The sequence below is a fragment of the Hyperolius riggenbachi genome, chromosome 7 (assembly GCF_040937935.1).
Source record: "Hyperolius riggenbachi isolate aHypRig1 chromosome 7, aHypRig1.pri, whole genome shotgun sequence".
Lineage (NCBI taxonomy): Eukaryota > Metazoa > Chordata > Amphibia > Anura > Hyperoliidae > Hyperolius > Hyperolius riggenbachi.
In genome coordinates, this window is record NC_090652.1 from 211,928,335 (window position 1) to 211,942,428 (window position 14,094).

The following is a 14,094-nucleotide window of genomic DNA, read 5'->3' on the forward strand; positions in this document are numbered from 1 at the left end:
TTAGAGCGACGCATGGGGTACGTTACACTCAGAAAAAGCGAAGCTTCCAAGAAAAGCTGTCGCTTTTTCAGCGGGGGAGAGGAATCAGTGATCGGGCACCATAGCCCGATTCACTGATTGCCAGGCTAACGAACCGCGGCCGGGAGCGAGCGTGCATGCGCGCGATCGGCCGCGGGAGTGCGCGGACGCGCACATGGCCTCCTGGGCGTAGCTAGTACGTCCAGGAGGCCAAAGTAGTTAAAGAGACACTGAAGGGAAAAAAAATATAAATAAAGATTAGGAGCAGAGACATAAGTCTAATATTGTTTCCAGTACAGGAACAGTTAAGAAACTCCAGTTGTTATCTATGCTAAAGGACCATTGAGCTCCACGACTTTCAAAGTTGCAGAGAGCTCTGTCTTCTGAAGCTTATTATCTCAAGTGTCTGACACTGTATTGTTTTTTTTCCTGCTGAGGACAATTCATAAGTTCACTAGCCTACTCTGTAAAATCATTTAGAATGCTGAGGTGTGTGTAAACTGCAAATATAAGAAAATTATGCAATGTTATAAAAATACTATATAACTGAAAATAAAAATATAAGAATATTATCTTTGCTACTAATGTCCAAGTAATTATCTGTACTACACAACCAATTCATTATATCATAACTTTTTTTTCGCTTCAGTGTCTCTTTAAGGACCTTTTCCCCTCCAAACTGCCTCTGTCACCCTCCAGTTACACTTACTACACTCCCAGCTACACTAACTATGCACCCAGCTACACTAACTATACATCAGCTACACTAACTACACTGTCATCTACAATGCATGCACATACCTATGCAATGATGTGCTAAGAGTCCTTGGGCCACTGCCTCCTTCCATCTCCAGCCACTATAATGAGAAGATGCCGACTCTTTACACGATCATCTTCCCTGGCCTCCATACTTCCTTTGATCACTGGTGCCCTCTAGCTGCACACTTCATGTGTGACCTGGTGGTGCAAGTGTGCCTGGGTCACACATGACGTGCTCAGAGGGGACCAGTGTATCAGGAAGTATGGAGGCCACAGAAGAGGATTGTGTACAGCAGCGCTATCTTTTCATTACAGTGGCTGGAGACGGATGGGGTACTCCAATTGCGCCGCTTGATAGGTAAGAGCTTTTGGGGGTAGGGGGACACCTGGCCGCACCTTTGGATTATAAGACACACTGACTCCCCACTTCCCCTACACATACACTTTTGGGGGAGAAAAGTGCATCTTAAATTATAAAAAATACAGTAATTTTGTAGTGTAATGCTTTGTTCACACTTGTCAGGGTTACTGACATGGATGGTCACAGTGGAATTGATGTACAATCCACTGTGTCTGCCCATATCCATTGGTGTCCACTTTAACGGACAAGTCATAAATAGCATTGCTAAGTCCTTGTTCTGTCTGGTGTCTGGAAAAGTTGTACACCGCCAGGACCTAGCCACAACGGACATTTGTGAATGGATCCAATAGTTACACAGTATCTGTATACATGTACATTGCTGAAAACAGTCCAATTTGGAGGTAAGTGTGAACTTATCCTTTCAGCTGTTGTGTTTCACTTTTCTGTCTGTTCATGGATCCAGATTTGTTTTGTATGATAATGATTACAGCTTCTGCGTGATTTTGTGTAAGCAGCTCTTCCTAAAACAATAACTGGTACTGCATTGTGTTGTTTTTGCAGATGATGCTGTACAAGACACAACTGTCAGAACTTCTGAAAGTAAAGAACCTCTCAGCCCTGAAAGGCGGAAGAAGAAAAAAAAGAAATTGATAGGTGTGTTGTCCACACAACTGTTTTGTAGGTTTACTACTATGAAAATATACGTAGGCAAAATAAAATGTAAATTGCATGTGCAGTCAGGGCCGCCCTCAGGACATCACAGGGGATACTGCTGTATGTGGCCTGGGTCAATCTGGGGCCCCAGCTGCAGTCTGTGTCTGTCCTTCTGGCTGCCTATTAATGTGGTGAGAGGTGTTGGGAGGCTCATCCAGGAGTTACCTTAGTCAGTTAATGAATAAAGTAAACCAGAGACAAATGGGAGAAAAGGATTTTTACTTACCTGGGGCTCCTTACAGACCCCCCCCCCCCCCCCCCCCCTAGTCCATTAGCTCCATCAATGCCCTTCTGGTCCGATCCTTTGTTCTCCTGTTAAGCCTGCACAGCCCAGCTGGGCTGCGGGGCACCACATATGCATTAAACTGGACTGCGCGCCTCCTCCATCGTGCTCCCATAGCACAAGCACAGTTACAGCACAAGCGCAGTTACAGTCTTTTGTATGTAGAACAGAGGCGCCAGCAGGATAAGATTCGATAACATTTTTAAAAAGCTTTTCTTGGAGGAAGTGGTGGGCTTGCCTCCCAAAAGCAGACACGAGATCCTGTCTTCATATAAATAAGTACATTTATTATATGGTACCCCAATAACAGTGCAACGCGTTTCGCAGGTCAAGCCCGCTTCATCAGGCAAACACAATGGGGATAACGGGATTTCAGCAGTAATAAGTTTAGTTTGCCCGTTGCAGAATCGGACAGCATAAACAAAATATCATTAACAAATTCCCCCTTCACAGTGTATCACGGCACTTTAGCACCCATCACCATAACCGTTTACAATTTTTCAATATCACACTGATTGACTCAGTGGATGCCAGAATACCAAATGCATTTGAACAGCTGAAAAAGTACGAAATGTATTGGATTCAAACTCTAAAAACCCTCATTCCAGAGGGCCTTAATGAAACATTAGAGAAAATCCATTAAACATCCCAATACCGTTTTTCTTTTAACCAGTTCGCTCTCTTTTATTCCTTTTATATTTATTTTTTATAATTTTATCATAATATTGGTGTTAAATTAAGGAATATGGTCATCTCCATATGCTTTTGAACCCTTACTTTTTCTGAACACTTTTTACCTATGATTTAGTTGCATCCAATGTACCATTCATAATTTATGATATCAAAGCAATTGTCTTCATTTATAATATTGGTTTTATCCACCATGTCTGTATGTGCCATTTTTATTGACCATTCTCATAGGTCCTTTTTATACAAAGCTATATTATAACATGTCTTAATTCCCCCAAGCAGGTTCACATCTTGCCATATAATTTTCAGCCACTAGATGGCAACATAGCACAAGTCATATTAATCAGCCCAATACGTGTCCCTATGTTTATATTTATATGCATTTATGGCTATATGTTTATTTATTTCATCAATTTAATTTTAATTCATCACATTTCTGCGTATTATACTATTAAAATTTGTTGCTAATCTATTATTTTATACTAAATAGGGCATTTTGCCCTTTCTCAATATGGGTGATTAGCCTCTACGCTGGCGCAGTTTACATCAGGCGCGATGCGTCAACATTGACGCATGCACACCATCTGTATGCGAACGGTTCGACATGAAAGTCGCACCAGAGTACTGAACACACGTGGTGCGGCCTTTTTGTCGCACAACGTGTATTTGACACATCCACCCACAGCGGATTGGCTCCCGATCCACTGACATCATCATCATCATCGCGCCCTCCCGCTCTCCCCATATGCGCCGGTTTATCGGCAATTTGCTACATACGTGGCTGCACCCTATTGGCCGCCAGAGCAACACATGCACACCCGCCCTCCCACATGGCAACAAACGATTGGCCACCACACTCCATAGCACCCAGCCCCTCCCACCCAAACTCACATGAGCTCCCTACTGGATTCCCCTCACCACCCATACACATAAAAGCACCTAGCGTCCTCATTACAGCACTGAGGTGCTAAACTTATTACTGCCGAAATCCAGGTAAGTGCTAATCTTTTTTACTATTCTGCTATTGTACTCCATACCTCCTTTTCCCTACACCCCTACCTGGTCCATACACTAGGTTAACTACACCCCACTAGTTAAACTATTCACCAGCCCATACTACAGTATATTACTCTACATTCAATGAATTTTATTTTTATTGTTCACAATATACCCATATCAATATTATCTACACTAGCTCTTGGTCCATAGTCCCCCGTGCTTGCTCACTGTCCACCCCTGATGCACATATTCATTCATTTATTAAAAAATAATCAATATTAACATAGAAGCTCATTTATTTTATTTTACATTATATTATATTATTTTATATATGTCGTTTTGTACGTTATAATACAGAGTGTGATTTCTGCAGTAATTGTATAGCTGTGGTCATTGTTTCTTTGTCTACATATGTCCCCATTTTGTTTGCCTGATGAAGCGGGCTTGACCTGATTCATCACAAATCACATGAAAATATCAGCCCTTCTTTTGTGATAGCCAAGTACTTGCAATCTCCTCATAAAATATACAATACTGTGCAACAGTTTTTTAGGCGGATGTGAAACTAAACTAGAATGCAGGCCCAGATTTACTTCACAGGAACCTATAGGCACAGATGTCCTGGCACCTGAGACTTTTCCCTCCATGAACCTACAAACCCCCACTAAACTGCACCGAAAGTGTGACGGTTGTCCCAGCTGTCACTTCTCCCTTACTTCCCTTGCCCATTATAGGTAGCTACAGGTGCCCCTTAGCATTAGGTAGCCAGAAGTACCCTCAATATTAATTAGCTAGAAGTGCCCCCACGTATTAGGTAGCTAAAAGAACCTCAGTATTAAGTAGCTAGAGGTTCCCCTGGTTGAAGTGAGCTCTCATTAGTGGAATGCATAAAGCAGGGATAGTAACCTCTCATTTAGACTCTCATCAGTACTCTGCATAGGGAAGGAGGGAGGGAGGCGCTTGGGGAGGGTAGAGAGCTGCCTTTCCATCATCAGGTGCCTGTAGGCACGTGCTTACTGTGTCTTATGGTAAATCTGGCCCTGTTAGAATGTGATCATAAGTGTAAAGCAGCTCTGCTGAACATCTTCCAATTTAGAAAGGAAGTAAACATAATCTGACTTTTATCTGACACACACATTTTACAATTAGTCTCCAGTTCTCAATGCTGCCTCCTGATTTGTGCTTTTTCAAAAAAGCTTGGAACAGAACATCTTGAGACCCCAGAGTCTACTTTGAAATCTTTTTCTGGGACAGACATTGCTGATGTAGTATAATGTCTTGTTGCTATACTTAGTGTTTCATGAAACCTCACCCTGGTAGTAAAATCCATCTGTTTCTCACCTATTTTTAAGCTTCCTACACCGCTGTTTTGTTTTAACCTACATATGAAAATGATGATCGTTGGCACCTGTTTCACTATAATTCTATGCATTGTTTGACTTTGTGTAAGTGTACCTATGAGAATAGTGCTGTTTTGGAGGCAAAATGTAGTCACAACAAATATTAACTTAAAGGGATACTGTAGTGAGAGGCAGCCTTTTTTACCTTTTAAAGTATGTCAATGCCCTTGCTGTCTTGCTGATCCCATGTCTCTAAAGCCTAGTACACACATGCAATTTTGATTGACCAATCATTGGTCAATTTTACCACCTCCATGTAGTATGAGGGTTTACCTATACAACCTGTTCATAGAATTGAAAATCTGTTGGCCCTCATACTACAGGGAGGTGGTAAAATTGACCAATGATTGGTCAATCAAAATTGCATGTGTGTACTAAGCTTCATACTTTCAGTCACAGACCCACAGTAAAGAATGGCCATATTGACCACATGCTTGTTTCAGGTGTGTGATTTTGACACTATTGCAGCCAACGACATCCGCATGACTGCTACGCATTGAAGTATATGGTAGCCTCCATATCCCCCTCACTGCGGTTTCTCTTTAATTTACATTTATGTTTTATCATTTTGTAAATTGATTAAACACTTTGAACAATTTTTTTTTTATTTATTTTTTTTAGATGCTGAAACTTCCTTCACCAACCAAATCCTTAATAGTTCAATAGTGCACAACGTCAATGGCGCAGATTACCAGCCCAATGAGGAAGGAATTGTTCGTAAACCTCGCAGGAGAGCAAAGTGAGTGTTTACGTAGTTATGCAAAATATTTGTACTTATATTGAAGCAGGCAATTTCAAGGGACACAGAGCTGTGAATAACCTGGGGCTTCCTCCAGCCCCCCATACCCCGCGAGGTCCCCTGGCGTCCTCCTGGTACCTTCCGTGGTCCTGGTCCCAGCTCTGGTAATCCAGCCATTTTGGCTGCAGTCGATAGCGCACGCTGTGCGTCATCACGCCAGCCGGCATAAGAGTCCTGCACATGCGCGGTTCTCTTAAGACTGAGCCCCGTTTGCGCAGGACTCTTACGCCGGCCGGCGTGATATTGCGACACGTGGATTACCGGAGTCGGGACTAGGACCACGGAAGGTACCAGGAGGAAGCCGGGGGACCTTGTGGGCTACGGGGAACTGGAGGAAGCCCCAGGTAAGTCCAAATTTCATTTTTATTCACAGCTCAGGGTCACTTTAATTCTGTGGCATAGTTTGTAGTGGTCATAGTTAAGGTGTCCATACATAACTCAATTTGCAGCATCGATATCCCAAAGATTATTATTATTATTTAGTATTTATATAGCACTGACATCTTCTGCAGTCTTGTCACTTAACTGCCCCTCAGAGGGGCTCACAAATGAATCCCTACCATAGTCATATGTCTATGTATGTATCATATCTATGTATGTATCGTGTAGTGTATGTATCTTGTAGTGTATATATTGTGGTTTAGAGGGAAGCCAATTCATTTATCTGTATGTTTTTGGGATGTGGGAGGAAACCAGAGTGCCAGGAAGAAACCCACGGATACACTGGGAGAACATACAAACTCCATGCAGACAATGGTAGAAACGAAACGCTGATAAGGAAGTGCCCGCGGGGATGATTGGTGACACCGCTGGCTCGATACCGGCGCATAAACGAACCGTCTATGCCCAGCATTAGAGACTACCTGGAATGACAAAGCATAGCCTTACTTTATTGTAGACGGTGTACATTATCATGATTTTTCTGATTGCTTTACTAGCTATGTATATTTTAGCCATGGGTAAAGCCCAATCTACACGATACGATTCTTTGTGCCATTTGATTCCGATTCTATTTACGATCCGATTAAATCCGACATGTCTGATCGGAATTCAATTCAATTTGCCATCGAATCCTGATCAAACATGTCGGATTTAATCGGATCGTAAATAGAATCGTAATCGAATCGCACAAAGAATCATATCGTGTAGATGGGGCTTGAGGGATAGAAAATATGCATTGCACTGACTGGGAAACAACATCACTGAGATTATCTAGGTAGTATTTCAGAAAAGCAATAGGAGCTGAGAGAATATAAAAGTCAACTGAATAAGAAAACCCAGCTTCTAGCAAAGTTGCAGTAGTAACAGCATTTCAAACCTATCTCATTTCAAATGACACTATTTTGTGGATGATTGTAATCTACAGGCATCGCTTATGGAACCCTCTTTAAAGTTTCTGGTTTTTATACAGAATCTCACATGATGCAAGCAGGTAATAACTCTGTATCTGTTTTCTGTATTAGGAAAACGCGACCCGTAGAACACGGATTCCCCACTGATATGGGAATAGAAGATGAAGACATTATTACTGAAGGACAAATAAAAATTCCAGACCACCATCCTGCTTTCATTGTACCCTCCCTGACAAGCCAACCTGTGGGAAAACTGTTTGTGGAAAAAACTAGTAAGTAAGCAACTGAAAATGCCTGCTATGTAGCTATAAAACCCTACCTGCCCCTGCGTCATCCTCCTGTCCCTGTGTCCCGTGTGTTTTGGCTACTGCGCATGTGTAGCCTTGGGACAGGAGGAGGGCGGGGCCAGGGGGGGGCGGCAGTTGGTGCATGCTTACATGTGGCCATAGGGGAGGGAGAGGAGGGTTTTTTTGTTTTTTTTTGAGGGACTAGAGCCTGTTATTTTATTGGGATTGGTCCAACTAGTTATTATATAGTCTTGCAGCATTTCAGTGCACAGTTCAGATAACACCTAAAGCTATGTAAACTTTCCATAACTGTCACCAGAAACAGTCATTTATGATTCTTTCTGGTAACAGTTTAAAAATAATCATTGCAGAGTCACACTGCTCAGCTATCAGCCAAGTACACTGTTCTGTGGAGAGGGTAAGGAGGCGATGCCCTGCTGCAGGCACAAAAGTAGTGCTCAAGAGGAGTGACAAAAAAAAGCAGTGTTCTTAGCTTTAAAGGCCCATTTCCACTGGCCACCACGCGTGGCTGCATGACGCGCAGCGGCAATTCCGGGTCTGCGGGAACACAGACAAATCCCAGAAGCCGTGCCATGCACGGCTATGGGATTCTCTGCCTCCCATGCGAAAACTGTGGGCAATGGCGGCTTAATCGCTAGGGCAAGTGATTCGGCCGGCGGCGCCACCACTTCCTATGGCGGAGTTTCCCTGAGCGATTTGCCTGCGGGGAAATTCTGCGGATTCGGCCCAGTTTCCGCGCTAGTGGAAACGGGCCCTAACCCTGTTTTTGTGTTTTTGGGGTTTTTTTTGAGTTTCTGTCGTGTAATCCAGTTTCCTTCCTTCCCCATACCTCCAATCACTGGGGGACATTTATCAAGAGTGTCTGAGACAAAATATTAGTAGGTTTTTAGAAATCCATACAGAACTGTCTCAGGCATCTTAAGAAATCATTAATGCAGATTCCTTCTAAAACTGTTGTATAATAGGAGCTAGGAAGGTCTCTCAGACAGTGCAGTGTGTGAGGGGAATTGCTGTTGCTGAGGTAACCAACATACCTGCTGTATTGATAGCAGCAGGCTCTGACGAGGAATTCAGGTGGCGGGAGCACATCACAAATTATGTATAGCCTGCACTCTGCAATCATGTCTAGCTAGCAATTCTACATCTGTAGAACTGCTATCAAGCACTTCTTAGTCTGCGCCGGTTAAGGGATGGATTTGCACTTTTCTTAACTGTATGTAATGGTGGGGGGGGGCATACTTTCTGACCACCCAGCGCAACAAGGCTAAGTAGCTGGATAATGGAAGAGGCTCCACAGATGGACACAGGAGTAGTGAACAAGGGAGCAAGATTGCACAGAGCAACTGCAGCTCTGGGCCGCCTATCAGGCTAGATGCTAAGTGATACGATACACAACAGACGTAGTCGGTAACAGGCTTGGTCATACACGTTAATTCAGATGTCAGTCGTATTGGAAGAATTAGGCAGATTCATAATCGAGAGGCAGACAAAGATCGGTACACAATACAATATACGATATTACAAATAATACAATACTGACTGACTAGAGTACATATATATCGTGCTGATGCGCAATATATAAAATGTAGCTCTCTAATAACTCACTAGCTAAAGCACAAGTAATGACAATTAACAAGACAGACGACAGACAGACGGAATGCTTAGTCACTGTTTCAGCGACGGCAACATTCACACTGAGATAGACAGGACTAACAGGTAGGAGCAAAACTAATGGCAACCGCTGCTATAGTTCGTCCTCAAGAACAAGGCAGGAACAAGGCTAGAAGGAATACTACCAGTCACCAACGTGATGGTGGCAGAATCCAAACTATCAGGATCAGAAGGACTTTGCTGACCACCCACAGGTCAGCAAGTGTCCAGCAGACATGAAAATACAGAGCAAGGCATTATACATTTTTACAATAACAACTTTCACACCATAGACCCAACGACAACTCAGAGAGCTGTACGCTATGTTGGGCGGGGTCTGAAATGGGAGGCAGATTTTTATGCCGGCATCAGCCAATGGATGCAGGTATGCAAATTCCCACACAGCTGAATGGTAATCATTCAATCCTGAGCTGACTTGATTACCATTTGCTAGCTGAAAGACTATCACAACAAATACATGCACTATTATGCAACAAGATGCATGCAGGAAATCCATAGTAATCTGGCTGCAGTTCAGCTGCAGCAAGCAATTGGTGGAATGATTACAGCATCCTGAGCTGCCCTGAACTGCAGAGCGATTGCAAATGACAATAAGACTTATTGCGAATGCACAATCGAATGCAAGCAGATAAGCCAGAACTGCCCGATTGTAGCACCACTGCAGTGGACAGCACATGCTACAGGAGGGATCTTGACACTGTAGTGCAGCTCTAGAAATTCATGCGAAATTGCCACTATTACCTAGGATTTAAGAAGGTTCTTATTATCATACAGAACTTTTCTCCCTGCTGGTTAGAACAGATTAAGAAGAAAAAACTGTCGGTAATGCGTTGATAAATCTCCCCCACTGATTGTGTAACTACATTTTCACACCCACTAATTTAATAACCTTCCAGCGACACTTCCTATAGTTTGATATGGTACAGATAAGCGTAGAAAACATTTCTAGGTTTTCAGGATCCTGCATGTTCTCCAATCTAGGCCTGCATCATCCGGAAAAGCAATTTAAGGAGCACTTTAAAAGGACCACGCGTTTCACAAGATCTTACCCACTTCTTCAGGTCAATGTAACAACAGTGCCTTACAGCTTTGGCCAACAGGAATGAGCACCGCTGCTGGAAGTACGAGGAAACCTCCGCTTTCTATTTAGAAGTCGAGATGCTAGAGAACCAGCACTTTCTGAATATCGTCAGGCATGATATCAGTATTGTTATTATGTTCACAGTATTTATTAATGAGCTTTCCTTTCAGCTGCATCCCTCATGGTCGTGTTATCAGGCTAACCTCGGATATGTCGGTACTTATATCCATATTATTTAATTACTGGCAAGAATATTATATCATGGTGCTATAATCGCAGAACTGAATATACATCCAGTATGTCCTCAACACTGTTACTAAAGCAGACCCTTGCCAAGAGATTATAAAAGCTGCCATTCTGAACAATGAGGTCAGCAATGGTTTGTAGCCTACCTATGGTATTGATATTTTGGCTTCAGCCATTTGACTTGCACACCTGTAACAAGCATTCCATAAGGTTAGGCAGACTGGAGTCAGAACACCTCATTGGCATGCTTATTGAGATATTGACAAGGGGTGAAAGACAGAGGACCACTATGACAGCCAGACAACTAGCATTATTAGAATGTGGTCAGCAATGGCAGTTTACTTTTCCCATACAGCTTCATTTACATTAAAGCTGAACTAAAGCAATGAGCAAAATTGATAATATAATACAAAAATACTATAAATAGGTGTGCTTGTCTTTTTCAAAATCAATTTCTCAGTTTATATGTTATCATTTCCAAGTTAGACTATGGCTTATGGCCATTCAGGGCGATGGGCACAGATGAATGACTGTATTTCTATTTGTATGACTTTGAATAAGTGTAATCTCTCCCTCCTATACATTCTCAGTACTACAAGCAGATGTTGTCTCTGAGTTCCACTCCTGACTGCCTGACAAATAACAGCAAAAAACATGGTATATGGGAAAGTTATAGACAATTACAACATATAAGATGGGGAGTAGGGATGGTGCTTCGCAGAATCAATGACAACATCACTGACCTATTGCATATAAACGGTGTATCTCAGTTATAGACCATTACATACAGTAGCTAAGAGGATTTACCACATCATGATGAAAACACACTGCCAACAAATAATTAAAAATGTCTGTAGGCGCTATCAGTAACCCACTACATACAATAAAGTGTAGAGAAACCAAGAGCCCAATATAGTGTAGTATGTTAAAGTGTACCTTAAGTGTCCCAAAAAAATTGAGTTTTACTCACCTGGGGCTTACCTCAGCCCCCTGCAGCTGATCGGTGCCCACGACGAGTCGCTCTGATGCTCCGGGTCCCGCTGGCGGCCACTTCCGGTTTCGCCGTCAGGACCCGTCAGGCTGGGGAACGCGGCTGATTCTACGCGTTCCCAGCCAAAATAGCACCCCTATGCGGCCATATGTCCGCATAGGCACCCGTATGCAGACATATGGCCGCATAGGGGTGCTATTTTTGCTGGGAACGCGTAGTATCAGCCGCGTTCCCCAGCCTGACGGGTCCTGACGGCGAAACCGGAAGTGGCCGCCAGCAGGACCCGGAGCATCAGAGCGACTCGTCGTGGGCACCGATCAGCTGCAGGGGGCTGAGGTAAGCCCCAGGTGAGTAAAACTCAATTTTTTTGGGACACTTAAGGTACACTTTAAGCATAAACGAAGTAAAGGTTATCGGTGAGAAAATTATACTCACAAACGTGGGTTACCACAAAGGCAACCACTGTATAGGCAGGTGAGGAGGTTAGACCTGTCCTCACTCAGGGATAAGAAGTCGCTCTCTGAAGATCAGAAAAAGGGGTAGATCACGCCTCCACCAGGGGTGGACACGGTATAGCAGTAGGAGAACAGAGGCGCCATAAAAGCGGATAAAAACTTTAAAATTTGCTGGGAGGAAGTGGTGGACTTGCCTCCATAAACAGACACGAAAGACTGTCTGAATAGTAGCAATCACATTTATTAAATAGTTCCCCAAAAAAGTGCAACGCGTTTCGCAGGCCCAGCCCGCTTCATCAGGCAATAAACGTGGGGACAAAACAGAATTTCGGCAATAGCAGGTGTAGCGCCTCACCTGCTATTGCCGAAATTCTGGCGCCTCTGTTCTCCTACTGCCACTACATACAACGTACACTCAAATTCAATACCCATATACAAACCTTTCTATTAGTGAAATGCATTTCTCTAAACCAGGGGTGTCAAACTCAAATACAAAGTGGGCTGAAATTGTACACTGGGACCTAATCGCGGGCCAACCTCAATGTCTACTAGCCACCTTCCTCCCTTATAAAGTTCCCAGGTGGCCCCCAATCTTTCCCCTATACAGTTCCCTGGTGTTTAGTGCTTTTCCCTTCCATCCCCCATATGGATTCCATGGTGTTCTAGGGCTTCACCTCCAATATAGCTTTCCTGGTGGTCTAGAGTGGGCCAAACATAATGCAAAGTGGGGAAACCACTTGAGGGCAAAATGTAATGGCTCTGAGGGCCAGGTTTGGCCTGAGGGCCGGAGTTTGACATGTATGCTCTAAACTAAAGGCCAGTCATACTAGGTAGGTAAAAGTTCAATGCAATCCAAAAGCATAACTTGTAGCAATGCAAACTGGAGAAAGCCTGCAGGTAATCTGGTACTATTGATTGAAGTACACAGAACAAAAGAAGTTACTGTTACAAGAATGTGACCTGAGATTTTTGTTTGCTGACTCAGATTTTGCTTTTTTATCTGATTATTGCTGTAACATGTTGTTATGTCTTTACTCCAGGAAAATTTCAAGCTGCTGACCGTACAACTGTTATCAAAACTACAGAACAGGTTGATGATTTTATGGATATTAAGCCAAAATGGACCAGTATGGATGCTTCTCTCTCTTTACATCGTACCTTTAGGTACAGCACTTAGTGCTTAAATTATAACTGCAGGCAAAGAAATAGGACAACATTGTCTGTGTGGCAGCGTTAAAATCCAATAGCCTAATATTATAAATTATTTTCATTTTATCCTGAAATTTTAATGCACAAATTGCTATATGGCTGTCCTCTTGCCTGACTCTTGTTTTCCCCTAGCTGAGTCAAAACTATTACATGTCTAGATTTACCTATGGGTTCTCTCTTGTCTAAAAGTGGCCATACACACATAGCCACACACTTTTGCAATATGATTGATATCGCTCTGATCTCATTCTGATCAGAGAGAGATCTATTCCTACCACACACAGCACATCAATATCCAATATATTTCAGCATGAAATTGATTTAAAATAAATAATAGATAATAGTTTGGGGTATTGAAGCTTTCTTTAGACCCTAATATTGCTTGCTGGAAAACGTCTTCCCTAGCGGTATGGACAGAAATGTCTGTCCAAAAAAACATGCTGTGAACAGTATAAACGTGCATACACATCAATACTCTCCTGCACTGTATACTAGACCCTTGCTTGACACATTTTGGGAAGTTGCAGGAAAAAAAAGTTTTAAAAATAAATTTTATCACTGTTAAAACAGAAATCCTGGGAAAATTGAACGCCATGGAGGTTAAATTAGTGGTTTACAAAATATTGTAGTATCTTTGCCTGCATCAGCAATATGCATTGAATGATTTTTCCATTGCTGTAGGATGATTGGACTTTTCTGCAGTGGATTTCTTGCTGGGTATACATTGTGGAACATTGTGGTTATTTATGTACTTGCTG

The 14,094-nt window shown here is 42.8% G+C and overlaps 1 protein-coding gene across 1 annotated transcript in view; it reads left to right on the forward strand.

The window, feature by feature from the left end:
- TMEM237 (transmembrane protein 237) overlaps positions 1 to 14,094 on the forward strand; it is a 51,660-nt gene that overhangs the window by 14,266 nt on the left and 23,300 nt on the right. The window contains exons 3-7 of the mRNA XM_068247359.1: positions 1,700 to 1,792; positions 5,846 to 5,963; positions 7,487 to 7,647; positions 13,168 to 13,291; positions 14,018 to 14,089. Coding sequence (XP_068103460.1) covers positions 1,700 to 1,792; positions 5,846 to 5,963; positions 7,487 to 7,647; positions 13,168 to 13,291; positions 14,018 to 14,089 — 568 coding nt within the window. The remainder of the gene's footprint in view (positions 1 to 1,699; positions 1,793 to 5,845; positions 5,964 to 7,486; positions 7,648 to 13,167; positions 13,292 to 14,017; positions 14,090 to 14,094) is intronic.